The sequence below is a fragment of the Camelus bactrianus genome, chromosome 35 (assembly GCF_048773025.1).
Source record: "Camelus bactrianus isolate YW-2024 breed Bactrian camel chromosome 35, ASM4877302v1, whole genome shotgun sequence".
NCBI classification, from domain to species: Eukaryota; Metazoa; Chordata; class Mammalia; order Artiodactyla; family Camelidae; genus Camelus; species Camelus bactrianus.
Genome location: NC_133573.1, coordinates 15,504,079 through 15,523,014, shown reverse-complemented (window position 1 = coordinate 15,523,014; position 18,936 = coordinate 15,504,079). Strand labels below are relative to the sequence as shown.

General features: G+C 33.6%; 1 protein-coding gene across 2 annotated transcripts in view; it reads left to right on the top strand.

Moving 5' to 3' along the window:
- Positions 1 to 18,936, top strand: part of MINDY3 (MINDY lysine 48 deubiquitinase 3) — an 85,596-nt gene that overhangs the window by 12,566 nt on the left and 54,094 nt on the right. The window contains exons 2-8 of one of the 2 annotated variants that reach the window (XM_074358491.1): positions 556 to 635; positions 4,337 to 4,397; positions 6,045 to 6,218; positions 9,534 to 9,585; positions 10,687 to 10,801; positions 13,427 to 13,500; positions 14,381 to 14,460. In XM_074358491.1, the coding sequence (XP_074214592.1) occupies positions 556 to 635; positions 4,337 to 4,397; positions 6,045 to 6,218; positions 9,534 to 9,585; positions 10,687 to 10,801; positions 13,427 to 13,500; positions 14,381 to 14,460 (636 nt within the window). Of the gene's footprint in view, positions 1 to 555; positions 636 to 4,336; positions 4,398 to 6,044; positions 6,219 to 9,533; positions 9,586 to 10,686; positions 10,802 to 13,426; positions 13,501 to 14,380; positions 14,461 to 18,936 lie in introns of those variants that run through there. The other variant, XM_045524860.2, reaches the window with a different exon arrangement.

The following is an 18,936-nucleotide window of genomic DNA, read 5'->3' as shown; positions in this document are numbered from 1 at the left end:
GTGCCTGGGGAAGCCTGCACCAGTTGCTCTCAGTCCGTGCTAGTTGGGTAATGTTTAAATTAAAATAGAGACAATATGAGCACATCCACTATGCATGATCCTTTTCAGTTTTTAGCTTATAGAATATGATTCAAAGATTGAAACTAAAAAAGATACTGTTTGAGAAGGGTCCTAAAAATTCTGTTTAAATTCAACAGGTAGTCTGTCTAGTCCTCTTCCTTCAAATTAAATTATTTAAAAATCAGATTTAGTGTCCCTTTACTAAAACCACACTTCATCTCTCTAGTCCACTTAGAGGGGTCCCTGGGTGCAGAAGTGTGTGTGTGTGTGTGTGTGTGTGTGTGTTTACGTACATTTGGCAAGGAGCCGAGGTTCCATATCTTTTTTCAAAGGGTTCCTTGATCCCCCCCCAAAAGTTGAGAACCACTGTACTCAACTGACTTGATATTTTGCTGTTGTGATAAGCGAGCTTTCTCAAAGCAAAGTACATTAAAGATTCTTTTAGCTACTACTTGAATTACGTTTTTAATCTTTGCTACTTGCTTTCATTTTTAGGGTTTGTGTTTAGTGAATCAGAGGGATCTGCATTAGAACAGTTTGAAGGTGGCCCCTGTGCTGTTATTGCACCTGTTCAGGTAACACAGATTACTTTACCAACTCCTTAGAGGGACGTGTTCAAACGTTTCAGACTTTACTTTTTGTTTTCTATTATTTGTTCTGTATGTAATGATGAGGCATGATGAGTTACCTCTTAACTTTTGTTCATGTAAATTGCTTTAAATGTCCAAAATTAAAAATGAATTCAGAACATGAGTAGGTTGCAAAGCAATAGCCTTTTGGCTGTCTTTATTTTCAGGAAAACATATTAAGTGTTCCTTTCTTTCAGAAAATTTGGAATTAATGACCATGGCATCTTATACAGTGATGCTGTTGAATAATAACATTTTATGCCACAGATAGTTACATCATAGCAGTGGTACTATTTACATTAGTTCTGTCTATAAAAACAATTTTCTTACAAAGCTGAAGATGAGTTAATATTTTCATGGCCTAAAATTTTATACATTTTTAATATAAGTTGACAGTATGTACTGTTTTAGGCTCTAGCTTTGGTATTTAAAATAAAATTAGTAGCAACTGATTTCAAACAGAATTCCTGAAATTAAAAAAAAGAGTTTTTTCTTTGCACAAAAGGTAGGGTTAATCTCAATATGTGTATCTGATTTTGAATCTTGATGTATATAGGCTGATTTGGTTTATACCATTACATTATTAAAATGGAGAATTAAATTTTCAGTTTACTGTAATATTTACAATGTCTAAACAGCAGTGTAACCTCAGAATTGTTATAAAAGAAGCTTGAATTTATTGTTTGTTTTAATCAGCACATTTTGAAAATACATATTTAATGCAGTATTTATTATTCATTGGGCATAAAGAATGCATTCCTGAACTTTTAGCTGCAAAGTAAATTCGTCTCAAATATGATACTCCATACACTTACACTATTAAATCTAAAATGTATTCTCTGAAGGAGAGAAAAAATTCCCTTTATGGTTGATTCTAAGGTATATCTGTTATAGGTCATTATTTTATTTCTTTAGAGAGTAAAGTTGATTTTTTTTAAATTAGTAGAATTATTTTAAAAATTTGAGTGAGCTTTGCCTGCAAATTATGGAGTACAAAGAGTAAAATTTATACATTAGTGTTTTAGAGCTGGTATGTTGAGTAGCAGGAAAGTTTTGGTTGCTGGGAGAAATCTTATTATCTGAATTTGAAGATTCCTTGTCCTGTCCATATGCAAGTTAGATTGTATTAACACTGCCCACCTTCGGCCGTAATACTAACCTAGGATCTGTATTGCAAGTCTATGAATTTAGTTAAATGCAAGGTAAACCACAGGAGTTTCTTGTTTTATAAAATTCTGTACATTTCCAAAATGGTAGTTACATTTGCGATTGGGGTTGCTGTGTAACAAGAGATAATTGTAATGTTCAGAACCCTGATGTATCTTTCAGGTAGTAAATTAGTTTCATAGTCACATAAATCTTCAATCATAGAGGGATTTTGTTTATATTAATATTTCTATGTAAAAGTCAAAATTAAATTACTAAGAGTAATGAGGGGAAATGAGTGAGTCCAGATATTAAAACTTTTTTTAAACTATAAAAACCAAAACATGACACTTACACTTTTGCAAGAAGAATAGGCATACTATGGAACCAAATAGATAATACAGTAGTAGACCACATTGCACACAGTAATTTACCAAGAATTAATCACATACCATGATAAGAAGGATTGCAAATCAATGGTGGAATAAAATGTAGTTTAGTAAATGCTACTGATATGACTAGTTGATAATTTGAGAGGAAAAAATGAACTTAGGTCATCTCATACCATATACCAAATATATTCTTGATATAATACTTAACCACAGAAAACTAAAAATAATATATTACCAGACATCTAAGATAGGATGAGTTCCAAGTTTAGAAAAATATTTTCAGTAGTATTAGCAATAAATGAATTTCTTTTACAAACAACTCGTACATACTGGTTAGAAGAACACTAAAACCTTAGAGGTGGAATGGACAGGTATATACAATCATAGCAGCTGAACAACCAAAAAAATCAAGATGTCCAACCTTTCTAGGAATCCAAGAAAGTACAAATAAAACAGTACAAAATTCTTGGTTCTATAGCTCACTCTTTCTGACCTTTAGATATAAAATAATTGCCAGTGTGTATGAGTAGGATGATGCTGGCACACTCATATCTCTGTGTAGTACCAATTTGTACTTTGACTTAGGGGAGGATTTTTGCATCATAATTGGACCGTAATAATGCAGATTCTTTGATGCAATAATCATACTTCTGTGAATCCTTCCTAAATAAGTAATCATTACTATGGAGAAGGTTGTATTCAAGAAGAAAAAAAATTTTTTAGTGCAAGTCTGAATGTATTTTATATTTATAGTAGTTAAAAAAACTTACAAGCAGCCTAATGTACAATGCAGTTTAAACACAGAATAATATTTAAATTTTAGTAGCTTGATAGACATTTAGAGATTAAGAGTTACAGTTATGCATTGTGTGGGAAAACAAAATGTGGAAAAGTCACGTACCCATTATACGTGCTTCTCACTTAAAATTGAAAGCAGATATGAAAGAAAGACTGGAAGGAAGTGTATCACAATGCTAAAGGTTGTGTAGTGGTGAAAAGTGAGTGTCCCACCTCACCTGTCCAAAATTTTATAATATTATGTTACTCATTTTGATGGTTTTTGTTATTTTGGGGAAAAGCAGCAGCACCTAGTTGTAGTTATTCGTAGGTTTTATTTCTATGAGAATATCAGAACATTACTTAATTTTTTGCTCAAGTACTTTGAAATAATTACTTATTGGGTGCCAGGTACTGTGCCAAGTGTATTAATAGCTTATCTCATGTAATCCTTACTGCAGCCTTTTAAAGTTTGTGCTGTTATTAATTTTAGTTAGTAAAGTAAGGAACCAGGATTCAAATCTAGGTGTGTCCGACTGAAAGCAGTCCTCTTATCTGAACACAGCTGTTTTCAGATACATCTGAGTAATAACCACCAGGAACCTCTTTTTCTTGAATCAGCCCCTGGAGGTTCAGATATAATAGGTGGAACATCAGAACCTTCCTTTTAAATAAACAAGTCAGGTGACCAGGATGCTGCTAGCCTTTGAACTACACTTTGTGAAGGAAACATTCTACACTCAGTTTCTGTCTATCAAATCACCAGTGTAACATAGTTGGGTCACATAAGGAAAGGTTAGAAATCAAAATTTTTTTTTTCCTTTAGAATCTTAAAGCTTTTTGAGTTAAGCCTGGAAGTTAGGAGCTCCTCATAATAAAGTGATGACCCACATAGTGGTATTCTTGTATCACAAATCAGAGCTAATAGAGAAGAACCACTTTTGTATTTAGGTTTCTTTCCCCCCAAGGAATCAAAGAGAAATGTAGACTTTTTCCTGGTTGACAGGGCCTTCCCTCTGTGAATGGAGTCATAAATGTCTCTATTTTTTCAGTTATGTGGCTATTATTTTGAGTCAATTCTCTATTTGCCACAAAATACATGTTATAAAAGAAGAAGAACTGTGTGGATCTACAGTCAAGGTAATAGTAGTGTATTCAGAATGAATAATTATGCTCAGTTACTGCGAAGGGAACCATTGGAAATTTTTATAGCATTATTCAAAAGATCAGAAAGAAGGTACACATTAGTTTTTTTTTCCATTTTAAAATAAAAGAATGATATAAGGTATGTTTATACTGCATTCTAATAATTATTACTTTAATTGTACAAAGGCATTTCTTTTGAAGAAGCTCCTGTTTTCTTCTGAGAAGTCTTCCTGGAGGGATTGCCCAGGTATGACAGTGTCTTTTATAAACTTTTACTCCATCTTCTGTTTTATAGATGATCATTGCAGGATTCATTGGCAGTAATTTAGCTGAAATTATCTATCTTTGAAAAGTAAACTTATCAGTGGGTTATTTTTCCCTGAGGTTTATTTGTTAAATGTTTCAGGTAGTGTCACGGGCAGCAACTCCAAATTTTAAAAATGTGTGTTTTCCAAATTTGGTTTTCCGAAATAAGAATTTTAACACAGGATATTATAACTAAGCGAAAAATCATATGGTGCATTTCCCTGAACTGTTAAATAATAACATGCCATGAGGAGTAGTCATTTATGTTTGTTTTGCCTTATTTAGCTTTGAGCAGAAACTCAGAATTATCTTTGTATTTCTGCATCTTTCAGTATTATGTCTTACACAATTCAAACAGTACTGCAAGTAATTCTGAATTCAATCACAAATGAAGCTGTCATGGCTTCTGAAATATGATTAAGTCTGAGAGCTGTATGTGCTACCTGATAATAACAAGCATTTGCATTCTGCGTGACAGTTTACAAAGATATTTCCTTCACTCACACAATTTTTTGTGAACTCACAATAACTGCTGGAGGAAGGTAGAATATATTATAATTGCAGTTTTTATATAAGGGCAGAACAGCTTCCATTCCAGAGCATGCACATAGAATGTACTAGTGGTTTTGAATTGAAGAGTTAAAGCATCACTGTCAGGTATTTTTAATTAATTAATAGCTGAAATGCAAAATAGATTTTGGTAGAGAAGAAACTATTCAAATGATACTATTAGCATTTTATTAATAAAATTTATAATGTTTCTGCACAGAAATGTATTCACATTGATAAAAAATTTATATAGTGTTGTCATAATTGCTGGGATGGCTATAAAGTGCATGGCACAGTTCCTACCTTTAAAGAACTTTTAAATTATTAGGGGAGAGAGAAACCTCCCTATAGCATAAAATTTTACAAAGGGTTGTTTGAAAGTTCAGAAAGTGGTACTACTTCTGGAGATTAATACTGCTTGAAAGAGGGAGGGTGGCTAAGGTTCAGGAAGAAACTGAACATTTGTGCTATTGTCTATAAATGTCTAGTGCTCAAATATGCAGCACAGTGTCAGTGGTTTCTGTATTATGCAACATAACCACAGTGGCGTCTGCTAATACAATGGGATGTGTGGTTTTGTATGTGCTGACGGTGTGTTATCTCATTATCCTTACCCACTGTGAGACAGGGAGATCAAAGACATCAGATGAATTCAGAACTGGGGAAAAACAGAGGTCTCAACAGGCCTTTACAATAGCCCTGGTTCTAAAATGAAGGCAACCTCATGGCTTAAATGTTCCATTTGCAGCCTAAGAAAGGGGCAGTCAGTATCAGATGATTCCACGTAGTGTTTTCTTTCTTTTGGTGTTTAATTCTGCATTTTCCAGGATTCTTTTACATGATAATGGAAATATTTAGTAGTCATGACATTGTAACCTTCAAACACATTGTTTTTCTACACTATAATTTAAGATGAGTTATTCATGAATTTTCCCCCAATAAAAATGTTTGATTTTCCTCATTAAATTAACATATTCTTAATATTGTTATTTATGACAGGGTTCCCCCCTCTTATAACTTATACTTTGGTTATTTTTAGAGGAAGAGCGGAAGGAACTCCTTTGTCATACCTTATGTGATATTTTAGAAAGTGCTTGTTGTGACAACTCTGGATCCTACTGCTTGGTTTTGTGGTTAAGAGGAAAGACATCTGAGGAAACTGCTGGCATTTCTGGGAGCCCTGCAGAGTCTAGTTGCCAAGTGGAACATTCTTGTAAGATATACTTTCATTTCCTGAAGTAATTTCTTGTACATTTGTTCTCATAAAACTATTAGAAACTGTTACGAAAAAAAGATTTTTAATTTTTATAATGTCTCTTTTTTAGCCTAAACTTAATTCATGAGTCTTAGTAGTATTTTTCATTTCTCCTTTATTTTAATTACCAGAGAATATTATATTTGTTTATTTTTTCTTTCATTTTTGGAAAAAAGAAAACAAAAATGTGTCTCTTAAACTTAAAAAAAGTTCTAATTAACTTCTGCTTGATGACAATCTCTTTTGAGCTTTGGAAATCATGTTTAGAAAGCTTAAAGAACATATTTCTGTATTCTTTAATTTCAACTACCTTAATGTTTTCTTTGGTATTGGGAAAAAAAAGAAATTTTTTCTTTTTAATTTTAGAAAATTCCTTAAATATCTCTAGTTGCTTCCTTAAAGCAAAGATGGGGACATTTTTCTTCATTATATGTTGTTTCTTTTCCTCCTGAACTTTTTGGACAGTGTTACTATCTATGAATTATTTTAAGGTAGTTTTAATTATGAGTTTTAATTTTGCCTTCATTTAAGTTTTTCCATACTTTGAAGATTTCACTTGAAGATAAATTAAATAACAGCTATTCTTATTCACAAAAATTATATAGTCTGTGGTCTTTAGTATTTGAAATTCTGAAGTAATTGACCTAAAAACTACCAGAATGAACTAGTAAAATGGAGACTTCTGGTGGTACAGAACCTAGATAGAGTTGCTTTTCTGGTTTCCTTTTCAGGAATTATCTTGCTAGTAGGTGGCTTTTGATAACTGGTTGTTCCAAATGCTTATGTCGAATAAGTGACTTATTGTATTCTACCTGTAATGCATTCCATTAACTATCATCTCTGCAGAAATTGTTTGTAGAGAGATTAATTTAAACACTGAAGTTCTAGGAAGTAAATTTCAGTTGCTTGTGATACCCACCCGTCTTGCTGTCCATATAGGATTGTCTGTGAGGCACATTGTCCCCTTAAGCTGAAATGTCTCTATGATGTCAGTGTCTTCTCTCTCTTACCTTTGCAGTTACAATGGCAAATTCTACTAGTAGTACATGTGCAAGGAATAATTTTTAAAATTTAAGTAGTTAAATGACATTTACTTTTTAAACCTTTTATACATAGCCTTTCAAAGAGAATTTATTATATTTTAGAGTTGATAATGACAGTTGAAGAAAACAAGTGAAAAATATTCACAAAGTTGATAGTCAAAAATGTCATTAAAATTGTTTTTAAAACATTTTCCAGGTTTTACTGGGATGCATATAAGCCTGTTTGGTAGTTTTATTTAGGGTGTTAAAATTTTAGTAGGAACAGTTGAACTAGTTATAGTTAGAAGTTATTTTAAAGAATATGTACTTAAAACCAGTGTACATATTAATATGTTAGAAAATAGTAAGATCTTTCCTGTAACTTTTTTTATTAGTATCTTAGTATACTGTGTGCTCCCTGTGGGATATGCTGTCCACTTCTGTGGTGACAGGTTTCACTGCTCTAGGTTAAATGGCCTCATGTGTTAACTTTGGTCAGTAACTGATTTAGGTGGGCATATTATATTCAGTTCCTCTTCAAAACACATATTTTAGTCATATTCCAATTTACTTTCCCTCATTTTAAAAATAGACATGAAATAAAACTATTTTAAATTTGTTTTTAATATTGCATAAATTTGAAAAGTTTTGGTAACTAAAAAGTTGAGAATTTTCCTTACATGTTGACAGATGAAATGAACTTAACTTAAATTTTTTATTCCATATAACAATCTATTTTACCTGTTCTTTCCTTTATTCCCAGCTATGTTCTTTTTCTTGTGTTTTATATTTTTCCACCATCTTGCCTGCTAAGCTTTTTATTTTGCTTGCCTCTTTTCTCTAAATTACTATCTTTATGTCAGCTTTCATGGTGAATACCCAGTAAAAATTATTTAGTTACTCAGGCACTGCAGGGCAATTAGTACAATTTGGAAAAGGTTATGTAGAATTTTTATTTTATTCTGAAATTTTAAATGTGAAGTGTTTTTCCCCTTGTCAGTATTACATTCTGTACAAACATTAATTTCATTGGCTTGTGTGGTGTGTTTAGTTTTGGCTTTCGGTAACGCACACGTTTGCAGTAGTGAATACTCAGGTTCAATTTCAGTTTGTTTCCCACACAAATCAAAAGATTATTTAAATTAATCCATTTGGACTTCTACAGAATTTTAAAAGTAATTTGAAACTTTTGAAAATTAAAACTGGACTTTGGAAGTCATTAGAATCATGTGACATTTTAAATTATAAATCAGAATTTTAATTTTTAATTCATACTGAGTCAGTTTCTTCAATTCTCTAGTGAGAATTAATATTTGAAAGTACAAAGATTTACTTTATAAAATATATATGAAATTGTTCATTGTGACAAATTAAAGTAGGCATTTTGATTCGTGTTATGATATCTTTAAAGAGTTCATCTTTGTGGAGCCAAGACTAGCTGGGTTCAAATCTTAGCTCTGCTGTTTATTGCTTTATGCTCTTGAGAGGATTCTTCTCTGTGCCTCAGATTCCTCTACTATAAAATGGGGATAATAGAGTTGTTTGAGGATTAAATGAGGTTAAGGCCTGTAGAGTGTTTAGAAGGGGCCCTGGCACTTAGAAAAGTGCTAAATAGACATTACCTTTGATTTGAATGCTTTCTTTGATTTCCTTTGATTTTTTTTTTAAATTTATAATTGTACCATATTAATAAACAATCTAAATAAGTTACTGAAAACTTCTCAACAGTTACATGAATAAATGAGGAAACAAACTTAAAGCTGTTGTTGAACCTGTGTACTTTCAAAGTGCTCTGCCTTTTTATACACATTTGTTTAATGATTAAGGAGGCATTAGGCCTAAAGATTTTATAATACAAAGCAGGAAGATTAACTATGAGGATTTTACTTGGCTCTGTGAATTGAAAGATTATTTAAAAGTGCAAGACACATTACAGTTATGTGTCAATCACTATGATTGTCAATAATTTCTCATATATTATAAACTATCCTAGCACAACTGAATTGAAAAGAAATGTTTATTGTTTAATTACCCTTCTACATTCTCAGTGTTAAATCCATTTTAGTTATAATCGTGGTAACTAAGATGTTCAAATATAAATTTATGTTAAAGGTGAAAGTAAAGTGAGAATTTTAAGGGAGTAAGGAAAGAGGGAAACTTTTGATTGCTCGAAAGTATTTACAGCCTGCTGTGTGTATCTTGTGTCATTTATTTGCCATGTGTAGTGCTGAAAAGTGTCTTTTATGTATAGCTGCCTTGGCTGTCGAAGAGCTTGGCTTTGAGCGATTTCATGCATTAATTCAGTAAGTAACATTGGAACATTTAAAATACTTACCTTGTGGAAACATTGCCATTTTAAGTCTGTTCATACTGTGGAGAGGTACTCAGATTTATATGCTTGAGGATTAATTTGTTTTCAGATTTAAAGAAAAGAATAATTTATAAATGTGTACTTTAAATAATCTGATTCTGATAAACAATTTCCTACTGTATAACACAGAGAACTATATTCAATACCTTGTAATAGCCTATAATGAAAAAGAATATGAAAAGGAATATATATAGATGTATACATGAATCACTGTGCTGAACACCAGAAATTAACACAACATTTTTAAATTGACTATATTTCAGTTTAAAAAAAGGAATATTCTGATTCCTAAATTAACTATTGAAATACACCTTTTATAACAAAAGCTTTTTCATTATTATAATAGAAAAATCAGTTTATATTAATGTTTCTTTGTTCCAAGTGAATATAAAGATTTCTAGTAGTATAAATATGCATAAATGTTTGCATTATTATTTATTGTTTGCCAAAATATACTTTCTGTAATTCTCATGAAAAGTGCCATATTTTTATTAGGGTATTTAAATTTTTTGTTACAAAATAAAAGGTAAAGATAGCTACGTTGATAGAATTATAGGTTGTTTTGATTTGAATCAAATTTGATTTGAATTACATTAATTTGTTTTCAAAGAAGTCACAAATGTACACCTTATCTTTGGTGTTCAAATATTTGTTAAATAATTTTCAGGCTTTCAAAAGTCAAGTTTTCTTGGTTGCTAACTATATCGTAGAAGAGGGCCACTTCATTCCTTAAATAACTAACTGTATGATCATTGAAGAAGTTACTGATGCCAGACAGTTCACCTAGGAGATGAAGACATTCCTTAGCAAGTAGACATTTGATTTTAATGGTATCTATTATATACAGTGACAGTTGTCAGCAATAGCTTTTGCTTTTAATGGCTCAATTTGTATTTAAAAATTTGAGACACTTACAGAAATCTCCTGTTTGTATGTATGCATTTTAATGTAATAGACAGTTAAAATTTTTTCCCATTTATGAATGTAGTCAGTGTCATCATGGTGTTAATACTTAATTCTTTTTTCCCCCCAGAAAGAGATCATTCAGAAGTTTATCAGAATTGAAAGATGCTGTCTTGGACCAGTATTCAATGTGGGGAAACAAATTTGGAGTATTGCTTTTTCTATATTCTGTGTTACTGACAAAGGTTTGTTGAAGGAGATCCTTCTTCTGGTTTTTATTAGTTTGAGTTTAGTATTTTCCTGCTGTGAAGAGAAATTTCATTCTTGATTTTGTTTCTTTTCTCAAAATAAATACCCCTTATGCTGATAATGAAGAATCAACTTCTTTCCTTACCACTTGCTTGTTACTTAACCACTTTGCAACTTTCACCCCTGATCTTCTAGACTGCAGAGATTACCAATAATGTTCTAATTATGAAGTACAGTAAGTTCTTCTGAATTTTATTTTCTTTGATCTTAGCAGTGTCTGGCACTTGGCCCCTTAAACCCTTCTGGAAGCTCCTTCTAAACCCCCACTCCCTTTCTTAACCTATCTGATAAATCACTGTACTGGTTCTCTCTCTATAATGCCTCATAATTACTTTTTTGTTTATAACATCATTTCCATCTTTACTTGTTATTTGCCTCTTTTATTCTCTCAGCTTACCTTTATGTGGTTAATTCCAACATGTACACTTCCAGTCCTACCCTTTTCCTCAAGTGCTAATCTCACATTTCTGTTAAGGCTCAGTTTTCCTGCTATATTTACCATGTCTGATCAGACTTTGTTCACTTGACAAATGTTTATTGAGCATTAACTCTAGGCTAGGGACTAGATTTACAATGTGAGATACAATTTTTAAAAATCATTCCTCTTCAGTGTCTTAAACAAAACAAAAAATGGACACATTAGTAGTTACTTTTGTTATGGCAGTGTTTTTTTCACGTTTGTTACATGCACAAAGCATGGTGGGAAAATACGAGAAGGTGTGCCTAAGTTTATTTGGTGGAATCAAGGGTAGACCTTATATAGGAGCAGTCATTTGATGGATAAGGACACATTTTCCAGACAGAATAGCTGTGGGAAGATGTTCCAAGCCATGGGAGTAGCAAGTATAAAGGCATAATCAATTGGATATAGGAGCAGTCATTTGATGGATAAGGACACATTTTCCAGACAGAATAGCTGTGGGAAGATGTTCCAAGCCATGGGAGTAGCAAGTATAAAGGCATAATCAATTGGAGATATAACACACATCTGGGAAACTATAATTTACTATTATTACTGCAGCATTATATACCAGAAAGGCAGCTGTGGAAGATGAGACTGGGCACTTACGTAGAAAAGGCTCAGAATATGAAGATCCTTATGCACTGTACCCAGAATACTTTAGATTTCACGTGGCCAAAACAGGAACAAAACCAAAATTGTGAACAATGGAGTAACAAGATCTTTTTGTTGATAAAAAAAGTTTTTTAATTGGGTTAAGAGTTGTGCCTAGAGGGAGTTGGTGTGGAGAGTATGGCTAGAGTCAGGAAAACTGGAAAAGTAGTTACTGAAATAAGTTAGCCTAAGCTAGAGCAATGACCATGGGAATAGAAGAGAAGAAGAACATATTTAGAAGCATGTTTTAAACTTAGGGAAAAAAATGTTTTAATTTAGAATATTTAAGACTAAGAACCGAAAGTGCTGGTGGTTGGCTGGCCGTGGGGAATGGCAGTGATGGAGGTTTCTAGGATGACTGGTTTCTTATGAGTTCATTATTCTCCCAGTTTTTTGTGCTCAGAACTTTTGATACCTCCTCTGACTCTTGTCCTTTACGGCCAGTAAAACCATCAGGTCTTGTAGTTCTCCTCTGAGCTGGTTATTCATCTTTGAGATGATGTCCCCTCTCTCCCCAGTGATTATGTCACTTGTTCATATTATTCATTATGGCTTAATCATAGTCTGCTTTGTATAGGTGTTTACAGGGAAGGCCAGTGCAAGGTCTCACACTTGTTTGTATTCTCTTACAATATTTATGCAATCATTAATATTTTGATTATTATCATCTCTTTAGTTCTTAGAAATGGCCATAATCAGAACCAGTGGTTAAAGTTAGGTGAATAGCACAATGAATGGCAGTTTATCTTTTGTGATTTTGGAATTGATGGAGTTACAAATGCCTAGGTCTTCTTGTGCTTATCCAGTATCTAGACCTTAAGGGATTTGGGTGCTCTTCTAGGGGATTGAAAATACCAGAAAATTGCCTTTCAAGGAAATAAGAATCTTCCTGCCCTCCTAGCTTACATTTTATTTTGTCAGTGCACATTCGAATTACCAATAAACCTTCCATTTTCTTATGTACCAAATATACCTTTTAGGTATTTAAATTTATATTCTTATCAACTCTCATGTGTGTATGTATTTAGTTCCAGTAAATTCTTTTAATGGCCTAAGAAAATGCATTTGATGCCTTAGCAGATATAGTAGGTTCAGATTTAATTTCACCTGAAGTTAAATGAGTATTAACTTTCAGATAAAATAGTTTTCTCTTCTTTCCTCTTGAAACTTAAGCATTCTGTCTCTCTACTCCTTTAACCAACATGCTGACATTGGATCTGTTACCTGTGTTCTTACATACAGCCCATGGAAAAAAATAAAAGATTCTTAGAGGAACTACTTCTCACATTATCTTAGTTGCACCTCCATTTCAAATCTGGGTAATTCTTTGGGAGAAAAGTTACTTAAATAATTGTGTTTTATTAATTCATAGTATAAACTGGTTAGTTTGAAAACTACCATAATTTTTAGTTCTCAAAATAAACCAATGAATTCTTGGTTTCTTTAGGGCATTGAAAACATAAAAAATGAAATTGAAGATTCAAGTGAACCTTTGATAGATCCTGTCTATGGACATGGCAGGTAATTAAAATCTATTATTTCTTTAAGTGGACTTTTGTTTTTAGGAACTTGGCTTAAGATAAAACACCACTGAGTCAGGTAATTTTGTTTGTCAGTGTTGACACCATGAAGTCTATCAATTTGAGCAGTCTTGTGCTTTATGCTTTGCTTGCTTCAGGTATGAAGTGTTAATTTCCACTTTAGGTTTATGCGTGCATTGTGTTTATTGTAGCAAGTATTTTGTTTTAAGATCACAGTGGGGGCATTTTAACAAATTCTGCTTGATATTCCATTTATGAAATTTTTTAATAGATGAAATGTACTCATTTTGACTTAAAAATCAGTATACCCTTACCTATTTGTAAATGCTTTCCTGCCTGGGAGAAAAATTTTTTTCTTTATTTTTCTCTGAGACTACCTCCCCTCTCAAGCTTTTTATAGCGATTTCTACTAAAATTGGTAAGACAGTGAACGATTATTAACATGAGTCCTTCCCTTTAGATCTTTCTGCCTCAGAGGTTAAAATTCACATATCTTCCATCAAACACCAAATAATAACAATTATATATGTATTTTTAAGATGATTATAGATGTTAAGTAAAGTATCAGTCTAAAATAAGTTATTGCTTATTTTTTTATCCATTTAAATTTGACATTTTGGATAAAGTTGTTAAATTTATATGAATATTTGGAACAATAGATACCGTTGTGGTGATAAAATAAGTGATTCATTTAGCAAGGTGCTTGTTTGGTGAACTGTGTAAAATGAGAACTCTAAGGTTTTTCTAGTTTTTAAACAACAGTTTAATGTAAAAAATCATCACTTTATGCCTTATAGGAATCATTTGATTTGAAAATGAGTATATTCATATTTTAATTGCTTTTTAATTTTTATTAATAGCCAAAGTTTAATTAACCTCCTACTGACGGGACATGCTGTTTCTAATGTCTGGGATGGTGACAGAGAGTGCTCAGGAATGCGTAAGTATATTCTTGGTTGGGTTTATCTCCTTTATAATTAATATTTCACTAGGATGCAGTTGTTATTCATCTGTTTGACGGCTCTGCAGTACTTAGGGGTTAAGATAAATGCTTTATCATAGAAGACTCCCTCACTCTTTATAATAGAAGATGATTCCCTCCCAGTTTTCAAGGGGCTGTAATGTGAGGAGCATAGACTTTGGAGGCAGACAAACTTGGGTTCAGATACCAAGTGTATGGCTTCAGTCAAGTTCCTAACTTCTCAAGCCTTTAGTGTTCCCTAGTTTCCTATAAAATTAGGTTATAGGACTAACTTCTTTAGAAAAAGTAATAGATAGATCTCTTAATATATGTAAAGTTAGTCTGTATTATCCAGTGGTATCTGTAAGTCTGGAGCACTATTGCATTTTGCTTAAAATTGAGGAGAATTAAAAGTGTTGTGATTTGAAATATTTGCTTAAAAAGTCTAGTGGGTTTTCCCTGGATTACTTTTCATGTTTATAATTTCCTTTAAAATGCTGGGCAAATATAATATTGTCTGAGGATTTTAAACCATCATCAACTCCATTTTTGGTCTCAGTTATTTCTTTCCTGCAGCTTCATATGTTGCCACGGATGTTGAAGTGAAATACCTTTGGCCAATTCATCTAGTTAAGGAGAGCTGATACATAGCTCTGGAAAAAAATTCCCTTTAACATATTATTAGTGGATCAGTCTCAATTCATTTATTCACTCATTCAGCCTATATTGAATAACTACTAGGTACCTCCTCTTAAAGTATGTAGTGTAGGACAGGAAGCACCGTGGCTCCTATGGTTCACAGGGAAATTTACATTTTCTTATATAATTAGACAAAACTGTCATCAGATGACAAGCAAATATTGTGATTGAGGAAATAATAGTTACTGCTTTTTGCTCCCATTTAAATGAGTGGATCTTGTTCCTAAATTTGAAGTTTTCTCAAGTTTTAGAAATACGTATAGTTAATTAACAGAAGTATGAAAGGATACAAGATTAAGGGGAAAAAAATCAGTAAAAATGATAGAATTTCAGAATTAAAAAGCACCTTAATACAATCCAACCCTGCATTTTACTGTTTAAGAAATTTAAGAGCTACCCTGCCTTACTACATTAGAAATAAATGCAAAATTATTCACTGAGTGATGAGGTTAGAATGAGAACCTAGTTTAGGTGATTTCTGATAAAGGTCAAAATATAAACAGTAAAATTCAGGGACCAAAACACCCCTCAGGTTATCTTGCTCTTTTAAATTGGAGGTACTGGGGATTGAACCCAGGACCTCATGCGTGCTAAGCATGCACTCTACCACTGAGCTGTACTCACCTCGAGCCCTCCCTGGTCTTGAGTCCTCGTTCTGATTGATAGCTGAAAGTGTTTAACTCTGCCAGTTAAAAGTACGTCAGTCTCTCAGCTCTCCTCGGCTTTTCCCCGTCCAGCCTCCCATAGGCTTTTCGTTGTGTTGTGCACTTCATTTATAGGATAGTAGTCAGTTATCCAAGCTTAGGCTTTTGACATGCACAGATTCATCCTTTTCTGTTTCTTAAAAAAATTAGCTTGCAAGGCTATTGCCTTGCCTTGGATCTTTTTAAGTATAGTTTAAATATCAAAACTAAGCAGTGACTTTGAAATAATTGTCTTGGAAAAGAAAACAGGCAGGATACATTCCTTGTATTTTTCCTTAATCATTAGGAACGTTGACTTGAATCTGTTTTCAGTCACCAAAGTTAAAAATTATACATTCATTCAGCGTTTATTGGATATTTTTTTCTGTCTGATAACATGAGAGGAGGTTATGATATGTATAATATACAAAGGAAAAATATAATGTTACTAGTTTTACAAATCTTTAGGCAAGCCACTTTACTTCTCCTGGCTTCAGTTTCCTTATTTATAAAATATGGGGGTAATGCCTTCCTCAAAGGGATGTTGGATTTGTAAGGGTTAAGATCAAATTTCTAAAATGTCTCAACTGGCCGATGGTAAGAACTTGGCTTTCCCTCAGAAGAGGGAGACAAGAACATGCATGCAAATAACTATAATACAAACTGAGTGAAGTGTTTTGAAATAAATAAAGTATTATAGAAGTTCGGGGGATGGAGAAAACCTTTCCCACTGTGCTTGCCTTGGGGTAAGTGGATAGCCGTTAAGTAGGAGTTAACATTTTAATTGGCCGGATAGGATGAGTGAGGGGGAAGGAATACAGGTTGTGTCTAGGGATGGAGAAAGATCAGTCTTATTAGAGCCATATGTCAATCCCTGCTATACATCATCACTTAGGGAATTTAAAAGTAAGTTAATGTTCAGGCCCCAGCTGAGAATAAATAAACAAATTAGAATTTCTAGGTAGTGGGGCCTGGACGTGATAATTTTAAAATTACCCCTAGGTGAACATCTTTGCCATCATTACTTCAAACTCTTTCTCAGATAAATTGCCTATCTCCTCATCACTTACTTCTTCTTCTGGGATTTTATCTTGTGTCTTCACCTGGGAGATATTCCTCTGCCTCCTCATATTGTCTGTCTTTCAATTTGTATTTTTAGGTAGGTTACATTTATCGACCTTGGAGAAGTGGCCCTCTGTGGGAGACGTCCTATGCGTCCCAGCAGGACACTCCTCTCTTGTCACCCAAGGGCCAGGGTCCAGGTGGTCCCAGTGTAGAGTCTGGCCTGTGTTTGTGGATTCCTTCCACAGGCTTTGGGATTGTTGTTTTCTTATTTCTGGTATGTGCCCAGGTGGATGAGGCTGGACTAGAGGCTTATGTAGGTTTCCTGGCAGGAAAAGTCAGTGCCTGCCCACTGCCTGGTGAAACTTGGTCCTGGACCTCTGGTGGGTAGGGCCGCGTCTAAAGGCATTTGTGGCTCAGGGATTCTGCTGATGGGTGGGGCTGTGTTCCCACCCTGTGTGTTGTTTGGTCTGAGGCTTCCCTACAAGCTGTTGGGTGGGGCTGGGTCTTGGTGCCAATGATACAGTCAAGATGTCAGCCTCCAGGAAAGCTCATGTAGATGAACACTCCCGGAAAGTCCACCACCAGCTTTTTTGTCCCCTGGGTGAATTGCAGCCATCCTCTACATCCTCAGGAGACCTTCCAAAACCAGCAGGCAGGCCTGGCCCAAGTTCCTAAGAAATCATTGTCTCGGCCCTTGGACCTGGCACACATGAAATTCTGTGTACACTTCCCAAGAGAGATAAAGCTCATTTGTAAATAGCAGAGCTGTGATTTGATGAACCACAGTGGTCTGGTTCTGTACAACCAGAATACTTACTTAATCATCTTGACATACTGCCTCTTACAGTCCACTTAAAGAGTCTTGAGTGTGGTAATAATAAGTGAGATGATGTGAAAGAAGTTTATATAATTAAATTTCACAGTAGCCCTGAGAGGTAGTTATTTGCCTCTTTTATAGAGAGAAGCTGAGATTCAGAATTTAATCCAAAGATTCTTGTCTGTGATAGAGTTAGTAAATGAGCCATGTTGTATCTCTCATTCAGTGAGAATGAAGGCTAAGAATAGGTAATGAAATTAGCACTTAGCAAGGTCTTTCCTTTAAAAGAGCAATTGAGATAGAAGCTGTATCATAGGGGGTAAATATTTTAATTAATGTAGGCAAGGAAATGTAGGAAAGAATTGAAAGAGAGGAGTTCATTGCCTGGTCATAATAAGGCCAAGGGATGGTACACATAGGTTTTGTTTTAAGGAACAGAAGTCACCTGAATCATTAGGGAACCACTTTTAATAGAAGAGACAATAAAAGGAGTCAAGAACAAGAATGACCTTGCAAAGATGCGCCATTCTTTTAAAACTGGGGGGGGGGGGGGGGGGGGAGGTGTTGAAAAAAGAAAAAGTCATTTTTCAGATGTGAAAGATTTAAATTGGGAGAACTCTTGGGATTTTGAAGTTGCTGAAAATAAAGGGACACAGATAAAGTTAGAAGCATATAAAGGATAGAAAGGGTTTGAATCAACTGCTTTAAGAAGAAATATCAAAATGAATTATGAGAGAAATTTTTAAATGTGCAATCAGAATGAAGAGCTGAGATGAGGTTACATAGAATTATTTACAGTGGATCCAACCAGCAAAACTTACAGTCTGGTCTTTTTCTAGTGATAGTCATCAGTCTGGCAGTGGGAAAGAAAATGGGTATTGTGTGTTATGCAGGAAAGGCCAAGAAGGTTCAGTGAAAGATAAATAGGACAGTTTTCTCTTCTTTATATAAAGGACAGCAGTGCTTAATCTGTTATATATGTAATAAACATATTTTTCCTCAGTTTGTCTTTTGCTCTTAGTTTATTTTTGATGAACATTTAGATGGTTACCATTTTCAAACATTTAGATGGTTACCATTGCAACTGATTCTACAGTGAACATTTTTTGTATATGTCTTTCTGTTCATAGTCAAGTTTTCCTGTAGGATAGATTCCTGAAAGTTAGCATGTGTGTTAAAAATGTAGGCTTC